The sequence below is a fragment of the Oreochromis aureus genome, linkage group 18, assembly GCF_013358895.1.
Source record: "Oreochromis aureus strain Israel breed Guangdong linkage group 18, ZZ_aureus, whole genome shotgun sequence".
Classification (NCBI taxonomy): domain Eukaryota; kingdom Metazoa; phylum Chordata; class Actinopteri; order Cichliformes; family Cichlidae; genus Oreochromis; species Oreochromis aureus.
This window is the reverse complement of record NC_052959.1, coordinates 20835599-20858798: the sequence shown is the minus strand read 5'-3', so window position 1 is coordinate 20858798 and position 23200 is coordinate 20835599. Positions and strand designations below refer to the sequence as shown.

General features: G+C 37.9%; 1 protein-coding gene across 1 annotated transcript; it reads right to left on the bottom strand.

The window, feature by feature from the left end:
* Positions 1–11268: 11268 nt before the first annotated feature.
* LOC120434488 (chemokine XC receptor 1-like) lies at positions 11269–13770 on the bottom strand. The gene is made up of 2 exons (XM_039602651.1): positions 13748–13770; positions 11269–13201 (listed from the first exon to the last, which is right to left on the bottom strand). Exon 2 carries the CDS (start codon positions 13160–13162, stop codon positions 12203–12205), a length of 960 nt encoding a protein of 319 aa, XP_039458585.1. The 5' UTR covers positions 13163–13201; positions 13748–13770; the 3' UTR covers positions 11269–12202.
* Positions 13771–23200: the final 9430 nt, after the last annotated feature.

Genomic DNA, 23200 nt, shown 5'->3' with positions numbered 1-23200 from the left:
ACGGCAAACCAGGTTTTATTTTAATTTCGGACATGTCTGCGATGGAACAGGAGTTTGTGCCAGAGATCAGAGTTTTAACGATAATGTGCTGCTGCTTTAGAAAAGCAACAATCACATCAGCAGGCCAACAAAGCAAGTCTACCGAGGATGCTCTCCGTTTGCATCCAAACAAACTCCCCTTTCATGTTCTGTGATCGAAGCTTTCATGAATTTATTCACTTGAGCTGAGAGAGTTGTTACTTCAAACAGGAGGATCATGAAAATGTGTATCTGATCTGTACTTTTCATAGTCTCACTGGAGGGAAACAGGCTGCAGTTCTGTAAATTTCCCCATCACTGTGTTGACAGCCATTTGATTTTCATAGGGCCCAGTTTGAAGGTCAGTTTAATGGTCCATTTGTGTTTTGTATTCGTCTTGCTTCAGTGGAAGCTTCAAAACAAAGAGGGTCAGACAGCGCAATAAATGAGATTTTTTTATGAGTAAAACATGTCATTAAAAAATGCAATAAGTCTTTCAACATATCACACAACTTGTTCTCCAAAGAGACTATCAAAGCAGTGCTGCAGAAATTAATTTGCAAACTTGGCTTAATTGTTATCAGTATGGAAGACAAACAGTTTTGTGTCAGACAAGGCTTGAAAATGCCAATTCTGTATCTGAAAAGCATTTTCCTGTCACAACACTCAAGAGCAGCATATTACTGCAACAATTCTCTTTCACACTTCGAGCTATGATAACAGCTTCAAGTGCCACACATATGTCTGCATAAAAAGTGAAGGAGAAATTATCACGGAGGCAAAGAGAGGAAAGTATGCTGAATATCGCAAGTTTTTATATGTCAAGCGAGGCATTTTTTTCCCTCCTCTAAATGTGATAATTACTATTTCAAAATCTCGGGACAGTGCACCATATTGATTATGTTAAAGGTGCAAAGAAATATGCTTTGCATTCTTGTTTATGTTGGGGGGAAAATTCTATTGGTACAGCAGTTTTCTGACAGGCTGGAAAGTAACATGCTGGGAAGGATCTGTTTCTAATGGTGTTCAGCAGCTCCTAAATTAGAGGGAGAAAAAAAACAAGATGTGAAAGAGAAACATATTGTTAGAGAAAAATCCTGTACAAGTATGTTTTCCTGTTTTCTCTGCCCAACCTGATCAAGGGCATGGAAGCCAAGTGAGTGTAATTAACTTTTCCCAACTAATCTCTCCCTCAGTTACCTTATTTGTGTGAAATTCCCAATTAACTACATCCCGACAAAATGACAAAACAATGCCATGTGAAATTTCTTAATGAATTCCTTTGTCTCTGACTGGCACAGATGAGGCATGAGAAAGGCACATGTACGGCGAGCATATTAGTTAGGCGAGCCCATGTGATGGTGCCCGTTCACGGCTGACAGAGTGTTGGTATCCTCGGGCATGGCTGCCAAGCTGCCAGTCTGTGCCGTCACACCTTGCTGCCTTTAAAGATTGCCCTGCAGAGACAGGGAGGGGGTACGGAGGGCCTCACGTTTTTAACAATGCACAGTCTGGCAACCCAGGAGGGTTTACAACTCAGGATCGGTGCCAAGAACTGCCCACCAGAGAGATAGGTGTGGGGGAGGGGGATGAAGAGAGTTATGGGTGTAGAGGAGCACGCGCACATAAAGTCAGGCCTCTGTTCGGCACATTCCCTCATGGTATGTGTGCATGCATGTGTACGTATATGAATGGTTCTCCCCTTATCAGCGCGTGTTCGCGTATGTGAGGAAAGACAGCTGGGACCAATATTGGGGCGTATATCCAACAAAACTGTATGTCAAATCAATTCGTCAAGCTTTCAGTGTGAGATGTTAAAGGAAAGAGGAAAGTATGCGCACATAGATTGTAGCCTTAACATTATATGCAGGCACACACACACACACACACACCCCCACACACGCACTTTGCCTTTTCTCAGTAATCCACACAAATGGCAGTGGATGGCAGAATGTAAATGAGCTGGTTATTACACAGCAACGTTCATCAAGCTGAGCTGGAAAGACTTCAATGGCCCTGATGAATATGCATGCAAATTTGTTAATTAAGTTAATTATTCTGCTGAAAATTCATTTGTCTTCCCAAGGACATTTCTGCGATGATTTTAACATGTTTCCACCATTAGTCATGCACGGTGCTATCGAAAATCACTTCTGTTCACCTTTTGGAAAGTTGCGGCCAAAAATCGGAGATAGAACACCTACAAATGAGGAGGAGGAGGGACGAGGTAGGTAGAGGACAACATATCAGGGGCGTGAAGTGTGGTCGGAGGTAGACAGCAGCTGGTGCAGCCTGAGGCTAAGGAAGGGTAAGCCAAAAAGCAGGGTCTGTAGGATATTTGCTCAGTGAATAGAGCACTGAAGAGTCAGTGCCAGGTCTGGAGGTTCTCACTGGGACCATACAAGATAAAAATGTTTTCATTCATGTTAATGCAAAGCACTTTAAAGCAAAAAGTATGTCATGTAATATGATGCATGACGTGCACTTCATAATATAAATGATTAAATAACGACTTAATCTTTAATTTCCAGCAGCATATATACCAGGTGTTTTCCCATATGGTAAAATAGGTACAGAAATATATAAATGGGAATACAGCTGATCCATCATTGATCTAAGACATTAAATATAAGTCACGTTAGTCTATGTCGTTTAATGCTTTCATTTGTCTGCAAAACAACAGTGGAAGAAACATTTCATGGCATATCCTGTGATGTTATTTTATGCCCTTTATATGAAGGTGTGACCAGAAATATAGCATTTCATACATGTTATGTTATATGTTATGTTAATAATAGAAAATTCAATCATGTGCAAAATATATGTGAAAAAATGTTATAAAACATTTACAATTTATAATTATATAATTATATAATAACGTAATATAATTATTAACAGTTCTATTTTATTATCTAAATGCATAAACATATATGGAGAAAAAGTCTGCAGCTCCTTACATTTGTTGCTCTTTTAATCCATGATTTTAAATCCTGGCTTCCAGATTAGGTGACGTGATTGGTGGAACCTGTCTCATTTAAATCTCTGACCCTTGGGGCTTGCTCTTCTCTTCAATACTGGAGTGTGTGAAGTTTTCATGCCAAGCTTGAAAGAGGCCTACAGAAAAAAAAATATTTTGGATGCCTTTTCGTCTGGAAGGGGATTTAAAGACATCTCCAAATTATTTGAGCTCAGTGATTGCACTGTCACTATGTGGGGTAAAATTTTAATGATTGCCAGTTAGTCCAGGACTGACTGCCCCAGTAAATTCATTCCCCAAAGTCTTCCCAACTGTCCAGCACAGGATCTGCAGGCAACTGTTGTAACAGTTGGTGTCAAAGTACACTCGTGTGCAATCAGAAGGATACAGCACAATTTTTACTTGTATGAGAAACGTGTCACAAAAAAACCATTGCTGTCCATAAAAAATGAAAATCTCAAAAACTCATTTCAGAGAGAGTGTATAGGCAAGTATCTTTTAAAATAATGTGTTTTGGACAGACAAATCTAAGATAGAGCCGTTTGGCAGCAGTAAGAATAGTTCTGTTTGGCCCAGGCCAAAAGCAGCTTCTCAGGAGAAGAGCTCCAACTCTGAAGTATGAAAATGTTATAGATTTGGGTTGCTTCACTGCCTTAGGCAATGCTAAGCTTCTAGTTACTGATTCAGCTTCAGAATTCTGCATCGAGTCACGGTATACTTTAAAGTGATATGAGACCATCTGTCTGTAAGTTAAGACTGAACCGGAAGGGGACCTTTCAACAGGATGATGACTGTAAACCCACAAACAAACATCTTGTGAAGGAATGAATGAAATAGGAGGAATAGAGTGTTATAGAAAGGGGCTAAACAAAGCCCAGAATTTGCATCCTACTGAAATGTTGATGGAGAGACTTTAAACAAATGCATGTAACTGAACAAATACATTTAACTGAAAGACTGTTTCACCAGGACAGTTATGCAAAACAGCTACATTCAATTGTTTCTGTTAAAGGAGGCAATACGTACTTAAGAGACCAAGGCTGTACTTTTGTTTTCCACTGCAGAATGCTTAATCTATTAATATTTTCCTTGAATAAATTATTGAAACTTTTATGCTGTTGCTCAGTCAGCACTGTTCCAAAGAGGATTAAATATCTGTTTATTTAAATATGTAAAAAAAATAAAAAAAAATTGAATAAATGTAAAAAAAAAATAATAATAATCCAGAGGACTGTACTGATGTGAGCAAAAAACTAATTACGGTCTACCTGCTTGTTTGGTTGTATTTACCAAAAATCATAAGTATGCCACTTAATTTTATCATACATATCTGTTATCCATCTAGTCTCTATTTTTTGCCACTTACCTAGGTCTACTGTGTGTTCTGGGATGGCCCCAGGCCTCCTCTCCGTAGCACAAGTCCAAAATGCTTCACCCAGGAAGTGCCCAGGAGGCATCCTACTCAGCTTCAACTATCTGGATCCTTTCAATGTGGTGGAGTAGCAGGTCTGAGCCCATGCTGAATGACAGAGCTCCTCACCCTGTCCTGAAGAAGAACCCAGACACCATTCAGAAGAAGTTCATTTCTGCCACTTGTGTCTCTGATCTCACAGCTCATGACTGCAGTTTAGGGTAGGAACAGCTGGTTTCGCTTTCATAATCAGGAACAAGTTGCTTTTCCAAATAGAAGAGTTTAAGTATCTTGGGGTTTGTTCACATATTACTCATATCACAAAAATATTTATATGTTTACATTTCACATTTAGTGATGCCACCCCCAAATAATATTAATAAAAATCCAATAAACAAACAAAGCAAACCAAAAATTAAACTAATGTAAAAGTTAAAAAAAAAAGCTATTGTAAATGGTGAGTGACCTCTCCAGCTGTGAAACCGAGGTCACTACATGCTCACAGGGGAGTGAACTGTCAATCACAAACTACCCCCCCCCAAAGTGTACTCTGCTTCATCATTTATTTTAACTGAAATGTAAAATGAGTATTCAGTTTGATCTGAAATTAGCGATTGAGACCACCATGAAGGCTTGACCGAGGCAGTAGGGTTTTTCCTTTAGTCCTATAAATTAAGACTTGCAAAAGAATTGCCTCTTACTGGGCATTAGAAGTAATGCAGCCTTAAGGCACATCTTCATTGCCTTCATTTTTCCTTTTTTGACCAGTTTATGCTTGAAATAAAGTCATTATTTTTAATCCATTTTTATTACAGTGTAATACAAAATGCAAATATAGCCACCATGTCAGCCACTGTTTTGTGAACTAATGTTTTGAAGCCTCAAATTTGGAATTTCTGGCTATCACCTTCTTGCTGTTATTATAATTAACCTGTAACCACATTTGGGTTTAGCTTACATTGAGAAGGCACCTTTGAAACTGAATAGTGACTCAAAACAACAGAATAATGTACACTAAAACCAGGAGAGGTGTGAGACTTCCATTTGACATATGTGCTTTGTTTCATAACATTTTTCTTCATGTAGTTATCTGTGCTGATCTACTTTTTGATCAAACTCTACTGTTATCAAGTGCAGCTTTTGGCACTTCCTCTTTCCTTAATTTATAGTCCTAGAGTTTGTCACTTGCTTGCATTCAGGTCATCATCAGCAGTTTTTCAGTCTTTTAATTCTTCATTTCTCCTCTGATCCATGATGAACTCTTCCGTGATGCCAGAAAGTAAGTAAACAGAAAAAAATGAAAAACTTATAAATGAGAGACATTAAAAATGAAAGTTAGAAAGTAGGAGAAGCTGAAAAAGTCAAGACACAAAACAAGCCAGATGGAAAAATTTTGCAAGAAACATCAGGACGCACTGTTTGATACATCAAATGGCCATTCTGAGGCAGCTAGGCTAAGTCTGAATATCCAGATGTTTGATTTGTTAATTAAGTCTCCATGGTAGTTAATCATGTTGTTTTTTTCCATCTGACAACAGCAGGTAAAAAGAGGAGGATGACCCTACAATATAGAGATCTGATACATGTGGAGACAAGCTGCATTTGTTCTTTGTGGTTCATGTTTGAAAAACACACCAGCAGCCAAAAAAGTTGTTCAGTCAACAAAATAAACACATAAAGCCACTCATAGCAGTGGAGTCATTTAGGGAATAATCATTTTTTGTCAGATCTGTTAAAGCATACATCTCTGTCTTAATTTATTTGTGGCTCAAATGAAAGTACAATTGGTTCAGTTATACTGTGGAGAAAGAAGCAGCATAAACCTGTACCAACGGCCCCTCTAGTGGAGACTTGCAGCCTTGCAAGTGGCAAAAGACTTTCTGGCAAAAGACAGGCCAAATGGATAAAAAATAGCAAATGATCAATTCTAAGTATATTTTTTTCTGAAGAGTGAACTTCAAAAGCTCCATGTCACCCACCTGAATTCTTGATTGAAAAAAAATCGCAAAGTGTGTATGGTAAGTGTAAATTTAATTCTATTACGCCTTAAAACAAAAAGGAAAGACAAAAAGACTCCCATGACAAATACGATCAGGATTAGGTGCATTAGTGAAATGTCTTACATGCCAGTGTGTGTCACGAAATGATAAGTCATCTATATTTGTTCTCTAAAACAGTTGTTTGTAATTATAAGGCTGACACACTTAATCGATTTGCACGCATTTCCCTGACAGTCCAGATTAACAAGCAATAAGACTTTATTAGCAATATGCACACACGCACTTACACATTTGCTAGGCATCAATTAAATTCACATATGGTTGGAGTAATTATCGTTATAGATAACTAAAATGAAAGGGGAGATATCAATGTGAAAAAGGAGGGTGAGTTGCCCTGGAGAAAAGAAGAGCAGGGAGTGAATGTGAGGGCCAGGGAGGCTAGTAGCAGAAACTCCATAAGAAAACAACAACAGCTGTTTCGCTCGTGGCTAAAAACAGGATTGAACAACAACATCATTTGCTAAGAAAATGATCTGGGAAAAGAGATTGTACTGGCTCAAAGATAAGAAATGGGATGACTCTGTGGGGTAGGTTTTAGACTTTTATCTTTTCTCTGCAGTCTTTGATGTTATTAAATCTGTTGTTTTCTGTGAATGTTAAAAACACAAATACAAAAAAAAGAAGAAAGAAGAGGAAACTTTTGTCTCTACGAAAGGATACAATCTGATAAATAAATAAATGCTTCCTTCACTTCCTTCTCAAACAGAGAAAAAGCTGATAACTCCAAAATTTGTTCAAGAGAATTGCTCAAATTTGTGTGCAAAGAGGAACCAAATGTAGGCTCTAATGGGTCACTGATAGTACACGCTAAAAACAAGCCCATTATTTTTGCTGAGTTGTGCAAACATAACTTGATCATGCTACAGTATAATTTCACGTTTTGCTATTACACAAACAACATGTACTGAAATTATATCTGGCACAAAACCCTCCCTAATTCTCTGCCAGAGAAAGTGTGAGCACACTCCCGACTGCTCTGCCCTTGACTTGTATCCATTCATCCAAGCGTGCTGGATGGTTTAGTTAATTAAGCTTAATCTAGCCCTAGAGACAGATATGAGTGCTGTTAGAGAGGCCCACTGAGCTGTCCCTATACACTCTTCTCAGGACCCCCAGTGGAGCCATCATGGCCTTACAAGTCAACCATAATCAAGAACACTGACAGGACCCCAAAAGTGATGCATTACTTTTACTAAAGTTAAAATATTTGGGCAATAAATAAACAGGGAATTGCATGTAGCGTTGATATTACTGAAATAATATGGCATAACTGACTTTCTCCCAAACATAATTCGAGGTAAATGCAGGGATGTCAGAATGTTCATTTGAATTTAATCAGTTTTATGAAGAATTTATTATTTTACTGATAATTCAGAGTTAATTTGTTTTGCATGTGTGTCAAATAGTGAAGCTCACATCAGAGAGAATAGAAAACTAATATATTAACCAATTTGATGTCCCCCCCCCCACCACCACCGCAAAAAAAGCAGCTTAACAACAAACAATAAGAACCAGATTCAAAATAGCCTTATTCGCATTTCCCTCATTAATTTATTCTTGCCCAGACAGAGACTAAGGATGTCTAAAAGAATAAAATGTGTGAACTATGTTACTGCAAAAAAGAGTGTAGTTTTTTCACTTTCTGGTTTATAATTTCTGCCTAGAAACATATTCATACAATGTAATACTTATTCACATAATTTGTGTGAAAGAATTCATAAAGTATTAATTTAACACAACACGAAACATTGATCTTTAACAAATGCTGTTGTTATGTTTTATAATGCTCTCAGTCATTTTGTCTTGTTGTGCTTTTTTATTTTTAAATTGAAAATATAGAGTTAAATTGTATACACACCACCTACAAAATCTGCTTTTAAGTTTGTTAAATCAAAGCAAAAACATTAAAAATATTAAAATAAAATCATCACAAATAATAACATTGAATAATGATGTCTATTTCGCTGTAGAAAAACACACAACAAGAAATTGCCATCTACATTACTTTCTGTCATTACTGTCATTTTTGTTGCCACCTTGTGGGTTGATTTGTTTAATACAGTTAAATGGTTACAGTAGTGAGAATTATAGTGATAGTATGAGATCAACTGAGAATATACGAAGAAATTCTAAAGGTTTATTTTTAAAATTTTATTTTTGTTTAATTCTTTAATACATTGTTTAAAGAACAAATGAGTTGGCATTTTTGTTTGTTTCCTTTGATGCCTTTCAATATATGTTATTTTGGGAATCTCACTAAAAGCATAACAGGAAAAGCAAATTGGTAAGATGAAAGGAGAGAGATTGCTTTACTTTGCTACATTTTAATTTATTTCTGTTTTTAGATTGCTGCTTTGAACTGCTTGCGTAAAAGTTAAAATTTAACATGAAGTAAATTGAAAACAGTACTCTGTAATTTCAAAGAAATTAAAAAACTGTCTTGAGGTTGGATGAATATCAGAAAATAACTAGGCAACTGGGATGAATAATAGTGGTAGAACCATGAGAGCTTGTCATCAGGGCCTCCAAAAGAATCCTTAATTTTTGTATCATCCTGCAGTGATGCTGAGATGCTTCTGTGCTAAATTTGCAGTGTAGTGTGAAAATATGCCCTTGATTTTAGTGCGAATCTGTCTTTCGTATTATTTGTGTTGCATCTTTTTTAATGTTTAAAGAACTTTTGTATGCTCATGTATTATCTGCTCTCACTATGTGGTACTCTGGTAACTACAAGAGGTTATGTACAAAAGGATGCATGCATGCAAGTGTCAAACAGGAAGTCATGATTGCAACAAGACCCACTCAGGTGGTTAACCTCCAGAAAAAACAGTTTCAGACTCCCACGGCACATAGGTATTGCACACTCTTAAATGAAAATTGGGGTCAGGCATTACATGTGTCACTACCAATCTAGTATTGTCAAATTTTGCCAATTAAATAACTATGATCAGCTTAAAACACTCCATTTTACTTAGACCTCACATTAACATGAGCTGATCCCTTACATCTTCATTCAAATTAAAGTGAGCTACCATTCACTATTCTCAAGTATGTAACCTAGTCTCTTTCCCAGTCTTTGGCTTTTGAATCATTTTCTCTTTCTGTCTTCCCATTGTTGTTTTTTGATTTATTACTTAATATTCTTTTTTGTATTTTATTACTTGCTTTGCGGGTTCCTTATTTCAGCTCAGTTAAATTCTTGCAGCACTGTGATTTACATTGTTGATTTCAGTGAGAAGAGCTGCAACTGTCATACATATATAATATAAAGAAGTGAAGTAAAAAGCAGTTCAGGTGAATATATCATTGAGGGTTAGGGCTCATTGAGAGATGGCCAAGGGTTTCCAGCGCCGTCAACAAAGCAAAGGGTGGCTAGAATCAAAAATATAAGACATATTTAGAATTATTTATCATTATTATTATTATTATCATTATTATTATTATTATTATTATTATTATTATTATTGTTCTTTGCTCCATAATTCCATGTATCTCGTGTCATATATTTGGTGTCTTGAGTATATATCCACATTGTAGAAAGTAGTAAAAATAAAGAAAAAACAATTGAATTAGAAGGTGCGTCCAAACTTTTGAGTACATTTAGAGTACATTTTTTACTTATATTTATTATTTTATTACTCACCCTGTTAGGGTTTTTACCAGTTCAGTTAAATTCTTGCAACAGTGTGACTGATTTCCCTGCAAAGAGCTGCAGCTGAGAATATATTTAAAAAAAAAAAAAAAAATTCCCCGCTCGCCCCTGTGGGCGGTTAATCCTTCAAGCTCGGGTCCTCTACCAGAGGCCTGGGTGCTTGAGGGTCCTGCGCAGTATCTTAGCTGTTCCTAGGACTACGCTCTTCTGGACAGAGATCTCCGATGTTGTTCCCGGGATCTGCTGGAGCCACTCGCCTAGCTTGGGAGTCACCGCACCTAGTGCTCCGATTACCACTGGGACCACTGTTACCTTCACCCTCCACATCTTCTCGAGCTCTTCTCTGAGCCCTTGGTATTTCTCGAGCTTCTTGTGTTCCTTTTTCCTGATGTTGCTGTCATTCGAACCGCTATATATATATATATATATATATATATATATATATATATATATATATATATCAGTCTTGCCTGTTATGACCTTTTGAACTACAGAATAATCTCTAAGCTCTCGTTCTTATCCAAGATCCCGGAGAGACTAGTTCTCTCCCAGCTCCAGGCGTTCTTGGATGCGAACAAAATTGCTGAGAAATTTCAGTCTGCTTTTAAGCCACTGCAGAGTACTGAAAAGGCGTTGGTTATAGTTCTTAATGATATACTTGTAATTACTGATATTGGACACTCTATGGTCCTAGAGTACCTCTCTTCGGCTTTTGATATGGTGGACCATAACATCTCATTATTAAGACTTGAGCACACTCAAGAGGCACTGCCCTTGACTCGCTGACAGGTCCTTTTCGGTTAACTTGGGCACCTTCTCCTCTTCCTCTCCACCGGCCTGTTGCGGTGTGCCTCAAGGATGAGTTTTAGGCCCTACTCTTTTCTCACTGTATTTGCTCCCTTTAGGTGCAATCTTTGAAAAAACCAATATCGCCTTTCACTGTTACGCCGATCACATACAGATCTATTTTGCACTTACTGATGACCTTGCTGTGTCTCTACATTACTTTCGAGAATGCAGGTCAAGAAAAGAATGAACTCACTTACATATACGTTGATTAATAAGGTTGAGTGGTACAGTACAAAATAATGTTACTTCTTCTTTTGTTTATTTATTCATATAATCAATAAAACATCATAGCACCAGATTGTAGCATTAACAAGCTTTAATCATTTCAGTTTTTTCAGTCCATTTTATTGTGACATACCAAAATCATTTTTTGTGAGAACAGAGAAGTGAAAATAGCCTCACTGGATTTCAGAAGCATTTTTTTTTTTTTTTTACAAAAACAGCACAGCAATAAAAGTGCAGCAATAACATGCAGACTTTAGAAACATACATATTTGACTTGGCAAATAAAAAAATGTAAAATAGTTGAAATATATAAGCTAAAGTAAATATATGAAGGACGATAATTAAAATAAAAACAAACTTGATCACAGTAAACTTTGATCAGAAAGTAGATCAGCACAGATAACAACATAAAAAATACTTTATACAACACAGCACATTACACATCAGTATGTCAAATAGAAATCTCACACCTCTCCTTGTTTAAGTCAAACCTTTACAGTAACTGGTATGACCCCACTCTGACACCAGAACAGTGAGTTCTTTCTGATGCTAACATTTGAATGAGGCACAAAAAACCTGGCATTGTTGTAAAAGTTTGGCTGTTTAAGACAGTTCTAGTATATTTTTCATCTCAAAACACTGTATATTATTATTCTCACTCATCACATTAAAAAACCTAATCTATATCTAAATAGCTGACACTTAATTTAATAGTTATTTTGTATTGTTTTAGTTTTTTTGCACTATTATCTCATAACTCTAGATACTAATGTCAGTTATTTCTGACTGCCAGAAAGCAGTTAAAAGAAGAGTAAAGGAAATGTACAAAAAAAAAAAGAGAAACCAAACAAACAAAACTCCACTCCCCCCCAAAATCTTAATATTTGAGAATTATCTTATTTCTTTAATTTAATCCTTAAGCATCTATTCATCTAATCCTAAACTATGGGTAGGGCAAGGCATCATAAATTCACATTTTCTCAGCAATTTTTAAGAGCTATGGAGGCTATTTAATAGCCATTATTACTCCCATCTCTGTTGCGTGACAAAGTATTACATGGGTTGGCGAGATATTTCCTGCACCTTTGTGCTCCAAATATATGAAATAGAGGACTAAGGCAGCAGTAAATGTGACAGAGAAGATAACTAATGAAGTATAAAACTTCAATTTCATAAAAATACAGCGTTGAGAAGGTGCTAACAAAGTTCATAAAATAGTAAGGAGCCCAACAAAGAAAATTACAAACAGTTATCCCTAAATTCAATTTTGAAGGCTTTTGATGGCTATTTATCCTGTTTGCCCTAATCATTATCCACATGTGGACATAGCAAAATGTAACAGTGAGGAAAGGAATGAGAAAGAAAAGACAAATCTCCATGTACAAGCGCAAGAGGTGCTGTGTATGTGAAACTAAGATGAAACATATATTACGTTCGTGAACTTGACTTTTCACAGATTGGATAATGCTTGCAGCAGCACATACCAGCCATATTGCAATGCTAGCCATGGGGACACACATTTTTCTTGAAGCCTGGGCACAAAGACATGAAACTTGAACAGTACTAACATAATAATGCAATGACATGGCAGTGAGGATCACCAAAGATGATCTTGACCCTAGAATAGAAAAGCACTGCATTACTCCACAGACCCATTCCCCAAATACCCAATAATCAAGATCATTGCAGACTGTAAAGGGCAGGGTCAAAGTGAAGCAAAGGTTAGAAACTGTAAGTTGCAGAAGTAAGATATCAGTTGTAGTCTTCCAAGCTTTTTCCTTCCAGAGGATCCACAGCAAGAAGCTATTTCCAGGAAGGCTGATGCAGAAGATGAGGATAGTGACAACAGCAGAAAAGAGCTGAAATGGTGATTTCTCATCTGTAGGCCATATGATTTCACTCTCATTAAATCCAAAGTCGTAACTGATTGAAGTATCATATGGTTCAAAATAATCTTCATTCAAATCCATAATTAACTTGTTAAGTCTTGTGAATTTATTACTGTTGATCTGATGAAGAATAAGCATAACATATTAATTACCAACAATTGTTTAAATTAAGTTCAGAGAAAATAATTGAGAAATATATGCAGTTGTGTGTGGCACAGCTAAATAAATCCAATCCAGTCCAATTATTTGTTCAACATTGTTAAAAGAAAACTAAATGTAAAACAAATTAGAATTTACCAAAGAAATTTTCAACTTAAAATTAGCTACTTTGAATAAAATGTGTTAAATAATACAGAAACCTACACAAGATAAGTAAAGAGAGGCGAGTTATTGTAAAACAGTGAAAAATGAGTCAAATACCTAATTATTAGGTATTTGTATTAATACAGGTTAATACCTGTAAATATTTACATATACTTGTTGTTAGTAAGATTCTGAATTAATTTAATTCCATATTTTTAAGATTTATTTATTTTATAATATTAGCTGAGTTTTTTGGGGTTTTTAATCATATTGCTGTAATACTTTGTATTTCTATGCGTCTTCTTCCATCTCACGTCCTTTAATTCCACGTGTAAAATTTATAAAATGTCAAGGAGATCTTACCTCGTTGATTTGGTTTCCATCAATGTGGGTGCTTCTTACTGTTTCCCTGAAGTGTTAACAAGCCTACAGTTCACACAGGTTAGTTTCACTCTTATCAGAGACCACAGAAAAGTGATTTCAGTGCAATTTTTTTCAACCCAGCCTATCATCACATGCTAAAAATTGTAGTTAGAACAGAGAAGCAAACAAAGTTTTGCTGAACTTTAGCCTAAGGAGCTTGAAGCTCCTAAGGCTACGTTCACACTGCAGGTCTTAATGCTCAATTTCGATTTTTTGATCAAATCCGATTTTTTTGTCTGCTTGTTCACACTACAAATAAAATGCGACAGCAAACGAGCTCTAGTGTGAACGCTCGAAGCGGCCAAAAGAAGATGTCACACAGACAACGCGCTCTGTTTAGACCCAGAGCAAACAATATTTTTTGACCGATGGCCCTTAATATAAAGACTTCGGACTTCACGTTTCCCAACTTTTGCTTTAAGTTATTTTGTTATTTACATAATAATGTAGATAACCTAATAATGATCCTTATTGCTGTTTTAGAGGAGCGGTGCTTCAAAGGATAGTTGCAGATTTCTGTCAGAATCTGCAGATTATACAGTACAAATAAAATGTTCACGTTTCTCCAACGTTGTCTTCCCAACAGTTTCACTGACATCTACACTGGATGGCCAGGAAGCGTTCGCGATGTCTTCTCGGGCGCTTCTCCGGCGCTGATAATTGGCGTCTGTCTTGTGTCAGTGATGTAAAAGACGGATTTAATGCGACATGACCGTTCAAACAGCAGTCGCTTTCTAAAACAATCGGATATGTATCAGATTCAGTACCACATACGAAAGTGACCCAGATCGGATTTGAAAATATCGGATTTGTGCCATTCACACTGTCATACCATGATCGGATATGGGTCACATAGGGTCAAAAAAATCGAATTTGATGCGCTTTCGCCTGCAGTGTGAACGTAGCCTTAGATTCCTTAGAACAATTCTCCACTGGACTCGCCCAGGCTGTTACCTCATCGCCCCCCTTCTGATATCAACAGCTGTATCTGCTGTTGGGTTTACCTCTCGTCTCTGATGGCCAAGCAGTGACACCTGCTAAACATTAGCACAGTATTTATGATTAGTACTGCTCTTGTTGGGAACAGATCAGCTGGCTCTAGTATCTCAGAAACGAGACTAGAGGTAAACCCAACAGCAGATACAGCACGGGGACTAGGTATGAATAGTTAACAAAAGCTATTAGATTCTAGACTGGGTATAATTAAAATCAGTATATATAAACAGTGGGCTCGAGGCTGGAGCGACTGGATACAGGCACACAGGATTGACACAGAACTGTGGTTCGAGAGCTGGTGGTCTAGGGCACTGAAACAGAGGGACAGGAGAGTCAGGGTGGTTCCGAGGATTGAATGAATAATAGTCCAGTAACGGTCTTTACGTCTTACTTTTTCAGCAGGTGAAGTGATATCAGAAGGGGGGCCATGAGGTAACAACCTGGGCGAGTCCAGTGGAGAATTGTTCTAAAGAATCAGACTACGATGACCTGGATGACTGAGAACCTTCACAGACGCTGAACTTTAGCGTTATCTTCTACCAAAACATCACAATAAATGAAAGTGCACCAGTGAAATTAACATTTTTGCACTGATAGCAAATTAAAAAGGGAAAACAGAATATTTGAAAACAATTATGGTAACTGGGATGAATAATAGGGGTTGACATCAGGTCTTTCTTCATAGAAGGACCTCGTCACAACTTTTTAACACAACTGGAAATTTTTATATCATTCTGCAGTGATGTTGAGATGCGGATTTCCCAGGCAGGTGCACAGTTCTTCTTTCTAGCATAAAAGGTAACGTACAAAAAGATGCATGCATGTGTCAAACAAGAAGGTTAAACTGGAACAAGACCCACTTAATTGGTTAACCACTAGAAAAAACAGTTTCCATTCTTTAGAAGTTGCAGACTCCTACAGCATGTAGGTGTTTCACACTCTTAAATGAAACCCCATGTCTGACATTTGAGTTTGTGGTCAGGCAGCTGCATGTGTCACTAATAATCTGGTATTGTCACTGTCTGGCCATTAAAGTAAAGATGATCAGCTTAAACTTCTCCATTTTACTTAGACCTCACATTACTGTAACATGAGCTGATCCCTGACATTAATCTTTATTCAAAATAAGTGAACTGACACTCACTATTCTTCAAGGGTGTAACCCAATCTTACACTTCTTTCCCAGTTTTTGGCTTTTGAATTTCTTTCTCTCTTCCATTAGTTTGTTTTTAATGATTATTGTTGATTATTATTTTATTCACAGTGTATCGTGAAAATCCAGCATGTTGAATCAACCCTTCAAGTGCATCTCTTGGTTTCACAGGATTACTCAGAGTGCTTATGTTACTTCAGCTAATCAACTCAGTTACTTTTAACCATAACAGTAAGAATCCACATCTCAACAGGAACACATTTTAATTGGAGCGATACAAACGAAACTCAGAGCCTTCAAGGGGTGTAGAGGCACACCAATCCGCCTTCCTCTTGTTTACATTAACATGGGTAACAGTGCTAACATAAAACAACATTTTCGGTCAGAACACCGTTTACCGACCTGTAAAAGCAGGTGAAGAGTGGAGTTATGAAGACACGATGCTTCTATGTTTTCCTCCAGAACATGTCTAATTATATACACAAAGTTATAAAAAAAAAAGTTACCACTGCCACCTATGGCTAAGTGCAACAGCCTACTACCAGATTAACTTGTGACACACATCTGCACCTGGTTCTATGACCACATTTGAATTTGTTTCTTGCACAATACATTTGTAACTTTCAGTGTTTTCAGTTCATTCCAATAAACCATTCAACTACATGAAATGCAATTGTGTATTTATTTTCAGCTTACCATACACTTGACATTTTAGAAATCACCACTCCTTTTGTTTATGTTATTTCACAACAAAGAAAAATGTATTTCACAAATATATTACACAGAAATATTTCACTAGTGTTCTAACAACTCATTCTGTCAGCATAGTCTGCCTGTGTCTTTTCTGTGATTCTGTATATTGCAATTGTTTAACTATAGTCACCTGGGACAATCATGCAGTGTTTGCTAGGAACACTTGGAGCCAATATAGGTAATTGATCAGAACAGCTGGAGAGAATTAGTAGCTATATACAGTCTATATTCAATTCAATTCAATTCAATTTTATTTATATAGCGGCAAATCACAACAACAGTCACCTCAAAGCGCTTTATATTGTAAAGTAGACCCCACAATAATCAATAATCAATATCAATAATCAATTCTGGATTTAACAGGGAGCCAATGAAGGGAAGCCAATACAGGAGAAATATGCTCTCTCTTTCTAATCCCTGTCAGTACTCTTACTGCAGCATTTTGAATTAACTGAAGTCTTTTCAGGGAGTTTTTAGGACATCCTGGTAATAATGAATTACAGTAGTCCAGCCCAGAAGTAATAAATGCATGAACTAGTTTTTCAGCGTCACTCTGAGACAGGATATTTCTAATTTTAGAGATGCTGCACAAATGGAAGAAAGCAGTCTTACATGTTTGTTTAATATGTGCACTGAAGGACATATTCTGGTCAAAAATGACTCCAAGGTTTCTCACAGTGTTACTGGAGGCCAAGTTGATGTCATCCAGAGTAAGAATCTGGTTAGATACCATATTTCTAAGATTTTCAGGGCCGAATACAATGTGTTATGGTCCTTAGTCTGACGACTCAGTGTTTTGTGTTTCCATATATTATTTTATGTTCTTGTTTATTCTGGTTATGTCTTTTGGTAAGGTTTGCCATTTGTTAGGTTTCTGTTCCGGGCCTGCCTGCTCCCACTTCTCTGTGTTCCCTCTGTCTGTCCATGGTGTCACAGTGTCTGCTTGGGAATCTGTCTGTTAAGTTCAGTGTCTTATCTGGTTCTGTGACTGTGAGTTTCCTGTTTTATTTTGAAGGTCTCTGTGTCATGTGAGTGTTCTCAGCTTTATGTCTGTGTCTCATCAGCCCTGATTTCTCCCAGGTGTGTTCCCCTCCTGTCTCCCATCCCATGTTTACTCCTGTGAGTATTTAAGCCATGTGTGTTCTCTTGCCTGTTGCTGGTTTGTCTGTGTTGCTTCCCTGAATCTCCGTTCCGGTTTCCGGTTAGTTGCGTTAGTTTTCCTAGTTTAGGTTTCTCTTAGGTTTGTTTTGTGCCTGCTACACTCTGGTTTGTGTGTCCATCCTTATTAATAAAGCTCACTCGCGTCTGAAGCCGCCTGCATCTTGGGTCCTCTATTAAAACTCACACAGCGTGCCCTGCTAGCCGTGACACAATGACCTCAGTTTTATCTGAATTAAGAAGCAGAAAGTTAGCGGCCATCCAGGTCTCTATGTCTTTAAGACATTCCTGCAGTTTAATTAATCGGTGTGTGTGTGTGTGTGTTATCTGGCTTCATGGAGAGATAGAGCTGGGTGTCATCTGCATAGCAGTGAAAATGTATACTATGCCTTCTGATGATGTGTCCAAACTTTTTTCACTGAGGGCCACATACATAAAAATATAGGAGGGGCTGGGCCACTTACTAGAAATTAGGTATATAACCTTAACTTTACTGTATTAAAGTTAGAAAAATCACTTAAAAGTGGTCAAATGTGTTATATTGTTGAATATAATTAAAGACAAAACTGCCTTCATCACAGCTTTCCATAAATGGATCTTTATTGATTTATTCAGAAAAAGCTTTGATAGTTCAATCTCAGAACAGCAGCCTCAGATTTCTTCTTAGACAGAAGATTTACAGCACAGAGAAAAAAACAAAGGGGAAAATGGGACGGGTACATTTCAAGTTTGTTATTTAAGTTATTAGGCTTAGCAAAACATCTATTAACGTTCGTTTGAAACGATTATCAACATTAACAGACTGAACTGGACTTAATAACAGTAGTGAGTATAGTAGTGAGTATCAACTACGCTGGGTATGTAAATCGGGCCATCCAGCTGCGGTGCTCATCGTACGCCACTCGTGGCAAAAATCCAGACAAATGTCACTTGATCAAGGAGCAGATCTGCATCAGATGAGATCAGCTGACTTTGCGTGTGTGTGCGCTGTGCACAGCGGTGTGTACTCTGTGTGTTAACAAGAAAAACGCATGTAAGAAAGTACGTCACACCTCAACGTTGATTCAATGACGTTGCCTGATATTGACTAAACATTGTTTCAATGTTTCCTTGCTATCTGGGTGGTGCGCAAAAGCAGGGTAGTGACAGAATTGATGCGCATTATTGATATTTGAAGCATGTGTACCTGCACATGGATGCTTATTAACACACGGGTACTGTGGAATATATTTTTTACTCACCTAAAGTGCTCGTGCTCTCGTCCACTCCCCGCAAAAATTAGCTGCTGTGAGGTGTCTGTGGCATCGGTGCTCTAATCGCATGCGATGGAGTAAAATTCAAAAGCACAAGCTTTATCAGACAGTTGCAGTTTAATGTTGGCTGACGAGTCTTCAGTGCGTCGCACAACTGTATTTCTGGACATGCTGACGTTGTTGAAGTCCTGCACTTTTTCCGGACACATTATTTTGGTGACTTTAACGAGGCAGCGTTTTATGAGGTCTCCATCTGAAAAAGGCTTGCCATGTCTTGCGATGAGTTGGGGGACCTCATAGCTGGCTATTGTATCCTTTTCCTGGACAATTTGAGCACGAAAAAAATACTGCTGCTGACCCTGCAGGACAGCTAGCATTTGCTTTAATTTCTGCTCTGGCTCAGCACCAGTGTAGGATGCTTAGGTCTGATGTTTGGTTTCATAATGACGTCGTACATTATACTCTTTCATAACTGCCACAGTTTCAGTGCAGATCAAACAGACACGTCCCCTTTAATTCTTTGAAGAAATATTCACTCTCCCACCGTGTCTGAAATTTTCTGCATTCACTTTCTACCTTTCGCTTCTTTGGTTCTGCCATGTTCAGTAACTTGGGGTAAATTTCTTCTGTGGTTGTCCTTTTTGGTGGAGCAACTGCCTTGAGCAACAGCAGCTCCCCCTGGTGTTAAAGCTAAGAAGTGCAATACACTCAAGTAAAAGTTGAAGTGCGGGCCATTTTCTATTCTATTTATGAAATTACTTGCGGGCCAATTAAAAATGGACGGGCCGGAGTTTGGACACCCCTGGCCTAAGGGAAGCATGTATAATGTAAACAGAATTGTGGAACTCCATAATTAACCTCAGTGTATGAAGAAGACTCTCCATTTACATAAACAAATTGGAGTCTATTAGATAGATATGATACAGACCACTGCAGTGCAGTACCTTTAATACCTACAGCATGCTCTAATCCCTCTAATAGAATATTATGGTCAACAGTATCGAACGCAGCACTAAGGTCTAGCAGGACAAGCACAGAGATGAGTCCACTGTCAGAGGCCATAAGAAGATGTTACGTGTGCTGTTGGTTTATCTGTTGTGTGACGTATGTATGTAAATTCACCTGTGCAGGGGCTCGGCTGTGATTGGTGGACCTAATGACCGGCCTGATGTGACTGGTTCCTGCGGTGGCCGTGAGCTACAAAAGGGCGACTGAAGAGCTGCACTGGTTGGGATGTGTGGCAGACTTCCCATGCACCTGCCTCTGGTCCAGACGGCGCGGCCGCAGCTACAGTCTTTTGGCATAAAGTCGGGCATGTGTGTGAGGTGCGGAGTAAGTAGGGGTGAGCTGCCGATTATTTTGAGATGCCTTCTTTTCTCCTGTGTTTTTTAGACCAGGGAGGTCAGTCTGTGTTATTTCTTTGTTTTCTTTTCCGTGGACAGGTTAGAGGGGAACCGAAGCATAGGTTGAGTTTTGTTTATTGTTTTGGCCTTGGCTTACCCCGAAGTGTATACTCCCCCATTGTGCCATTAGTGTAAATAAATTATTGTTAAAAATCTAACGCTGTGGCTGTGTCTGTTTGGGCGTGGGAAGTCGCGTGACATCCTGCGCTGGTTACGGTCATTACGAGCCGGGTCGTAACAAAGATCATTTGTAACCTTCACTAAAGCTGTTTCTGTGCTGCGATGAGCTTGAAACCTGACTGAAACTCTTCAAATAAGCCATTCCTCTGCAGATGATCTGTTAGCTGTTTGACAACTACCCTTTCTAGAATTTTTGATATGAAAGGAAGGTTGGAGATTGGCCTATAATTAGCTAAGACAGCTGGGTCTAGAGATGGCTTTTTAAGTAAAGGTTTAACTACAGCCACGTTGAAGGCCTGTGGTACATAGCCGATTATTAGAGATAGGTTGATCATACTTAAGATTTAAGCATCAATTAATGGCAGGACTTCTTTTGAGCAGTTTTGTAGGATTGGGGTCTAAAAGACACGTTGATGATTTGGAGGAATTAATTATTGAAGTTAACTCAGAAAGATCAACTGGAGGAAAAGAGTCTAAATGAATATCAATAGTACTCAAAGTAGCTGTAGATAATATTACATCTGTGAGATGATTCTGATGGTTGAAATTTTATTTGTGAAGAAGTTCATGAAGTCATTACTAGTTAACGTTCAGTAGAGCTCTGACTTTTTGTCAGCCTGTGCTGAAGAGAAACGTAGGGTTGTTCTTATTTTCTTCATTTAGTGATGAGTAGTAAGATGTTCTGGCTTTGCGGAGGGCTTTCTCATAAAGCAACAAACTATTTCTCCAGGCTAAATGATGATCTTCTAAATTTGTGACTCGCCATTTCCTCTCCAGCTTTCGAGTTATCTGCTTTAGGCTACGTGTTTGAGAATTATACCACGGAGTCAGGTACTTCTGATTTGAGGCCTTTTTTTTCACAGGAGCTACAGTATCCAGAGTCGTACGTAGTAAGGAGGTAAAATCATTAACAAGATAATCGACCTCTGTTGGAGTAGCGTTCAGGTAGCTTCTCTACTCTGTGTTGGTACAGGGCATTGAAGATGCTAACAGTGGGTGGATTATATTCTTAAACTTACAGCACTTTCAGAAAGACATCTACTGTGATGAAGTCTACTCTCCACTGCTGTGTAATCAATTATTGTAAATCTAAATGTTATCAGGAAATGATCAGACAGCAGAGGTTTTTCAGGAAACACTGTTAAATGTTCAGTTTCTATGCCATATGTTAAAACAAGATCTAGAGTGTGATTAAAGTGGTGGGTGGGTTCTTTTACATTTTGAGAGAAGCCAATTGAGTCTAATAACAGATTAAATGCCATGTTGAGGCTGTCATTTTTAGCATCTACATGGATGTTAAAATCACTCACATCCATGTAGATGTCCACATTTTATTGTTTTACTCTTTGGTTCATATGTGGATGCTGTATTGTTCTTTCTTTGTGATTTTTTTTTTTTCTTTTTTTTTTTTTTTTCTTATGTTTAAGTTGTTTGTTGCTGGTTTTTAGTTCGTTCTTTTGTCTGTTTGGGAGCTGACAGTCTCAAAGGAGATGGGTTTTTGTGGGGATAACAGGAGAAGAGAGTCTGCAGAGAGGCGTGTAAGACTGCTACTCTACTTCCTGGTTCCAACTCTGGATAGTCACATTTTGGGGGGTTTAATAAATTTGGCCAGATTTCTAGAAATGTTTAATTATTACTCGATTTATCAATAGGTTGTTCAGTGCCCACAGTGCCAGTGTAAGCAGGCCAAAATCAAGGGAAAAAAAGGATACATTCCAATAGAGGTACAGCAACGCAGACAGAATACTTGATATTGTTCAAATTCATCAAAAGTAATATAACACCCTTGTCTTTTTTCCTCATAGGTCACAGAGTCCTTTGAGCCCGTTGGGATGGATCTTGTGCGTAAAATAACCTTAACAAATGGTGGTAATCAATATATTTGTGTCATGGTTGATTATTTCACCAAATGGGCAGAGGCCTACCCACTAAAAAGCAAAACAGCATATGAGGTCACCAGTTGTATTCTTGATTTCTTTTACACATTTGGTGCACCTAAAAGACTGCTAACAGACCAGGGCTCAGAGTTTTGCAACAAGGTACGGCATTAATAAATGAAGCTAATATGTAATTTCAGCTGTGATGACTAATGTGATCAATCTTTCAAGGTCAACTATGGCTTGTGTGAAACTCTGGGCATCAAAACAAGCCTCTTCTCACCCCAAACAAATGGCCTTGTGGAAAAATTAAATGGCACAATTCAGAGGTGCAGTACTGCCATATATTTTGTGTTGTAACTATGTCACAAAACTGCATATTTAGTATATTTTTCTTATGCGTGCTACCAAATTTCAGATGCCTTAATAAACTGGTGACTGACCAGCCAAAGAGCAGGGACAAATTTCTGCAGTCCACTATGTTTCGGACTCCGAACAAAAAGCATGTGACTACATGTACAAGTACAGCCCCTATTTTCTCATGTTTGGCAGGGAGGCAAGGTCTCCATCGGAGATCCCAAAGGAATACAAAGACAGAAAATGTTTTAATCCGGTTCTGG

What these genes read in the sequence shown, in the direction of transcription:
- LOC120434488 (XM_039602651.1), bottom strand. Translation starts at nt 13,162, where the DNA reads ATGGATTTGAATGAAGATTATTTTGAACCATATGATACTTCAATCAGT.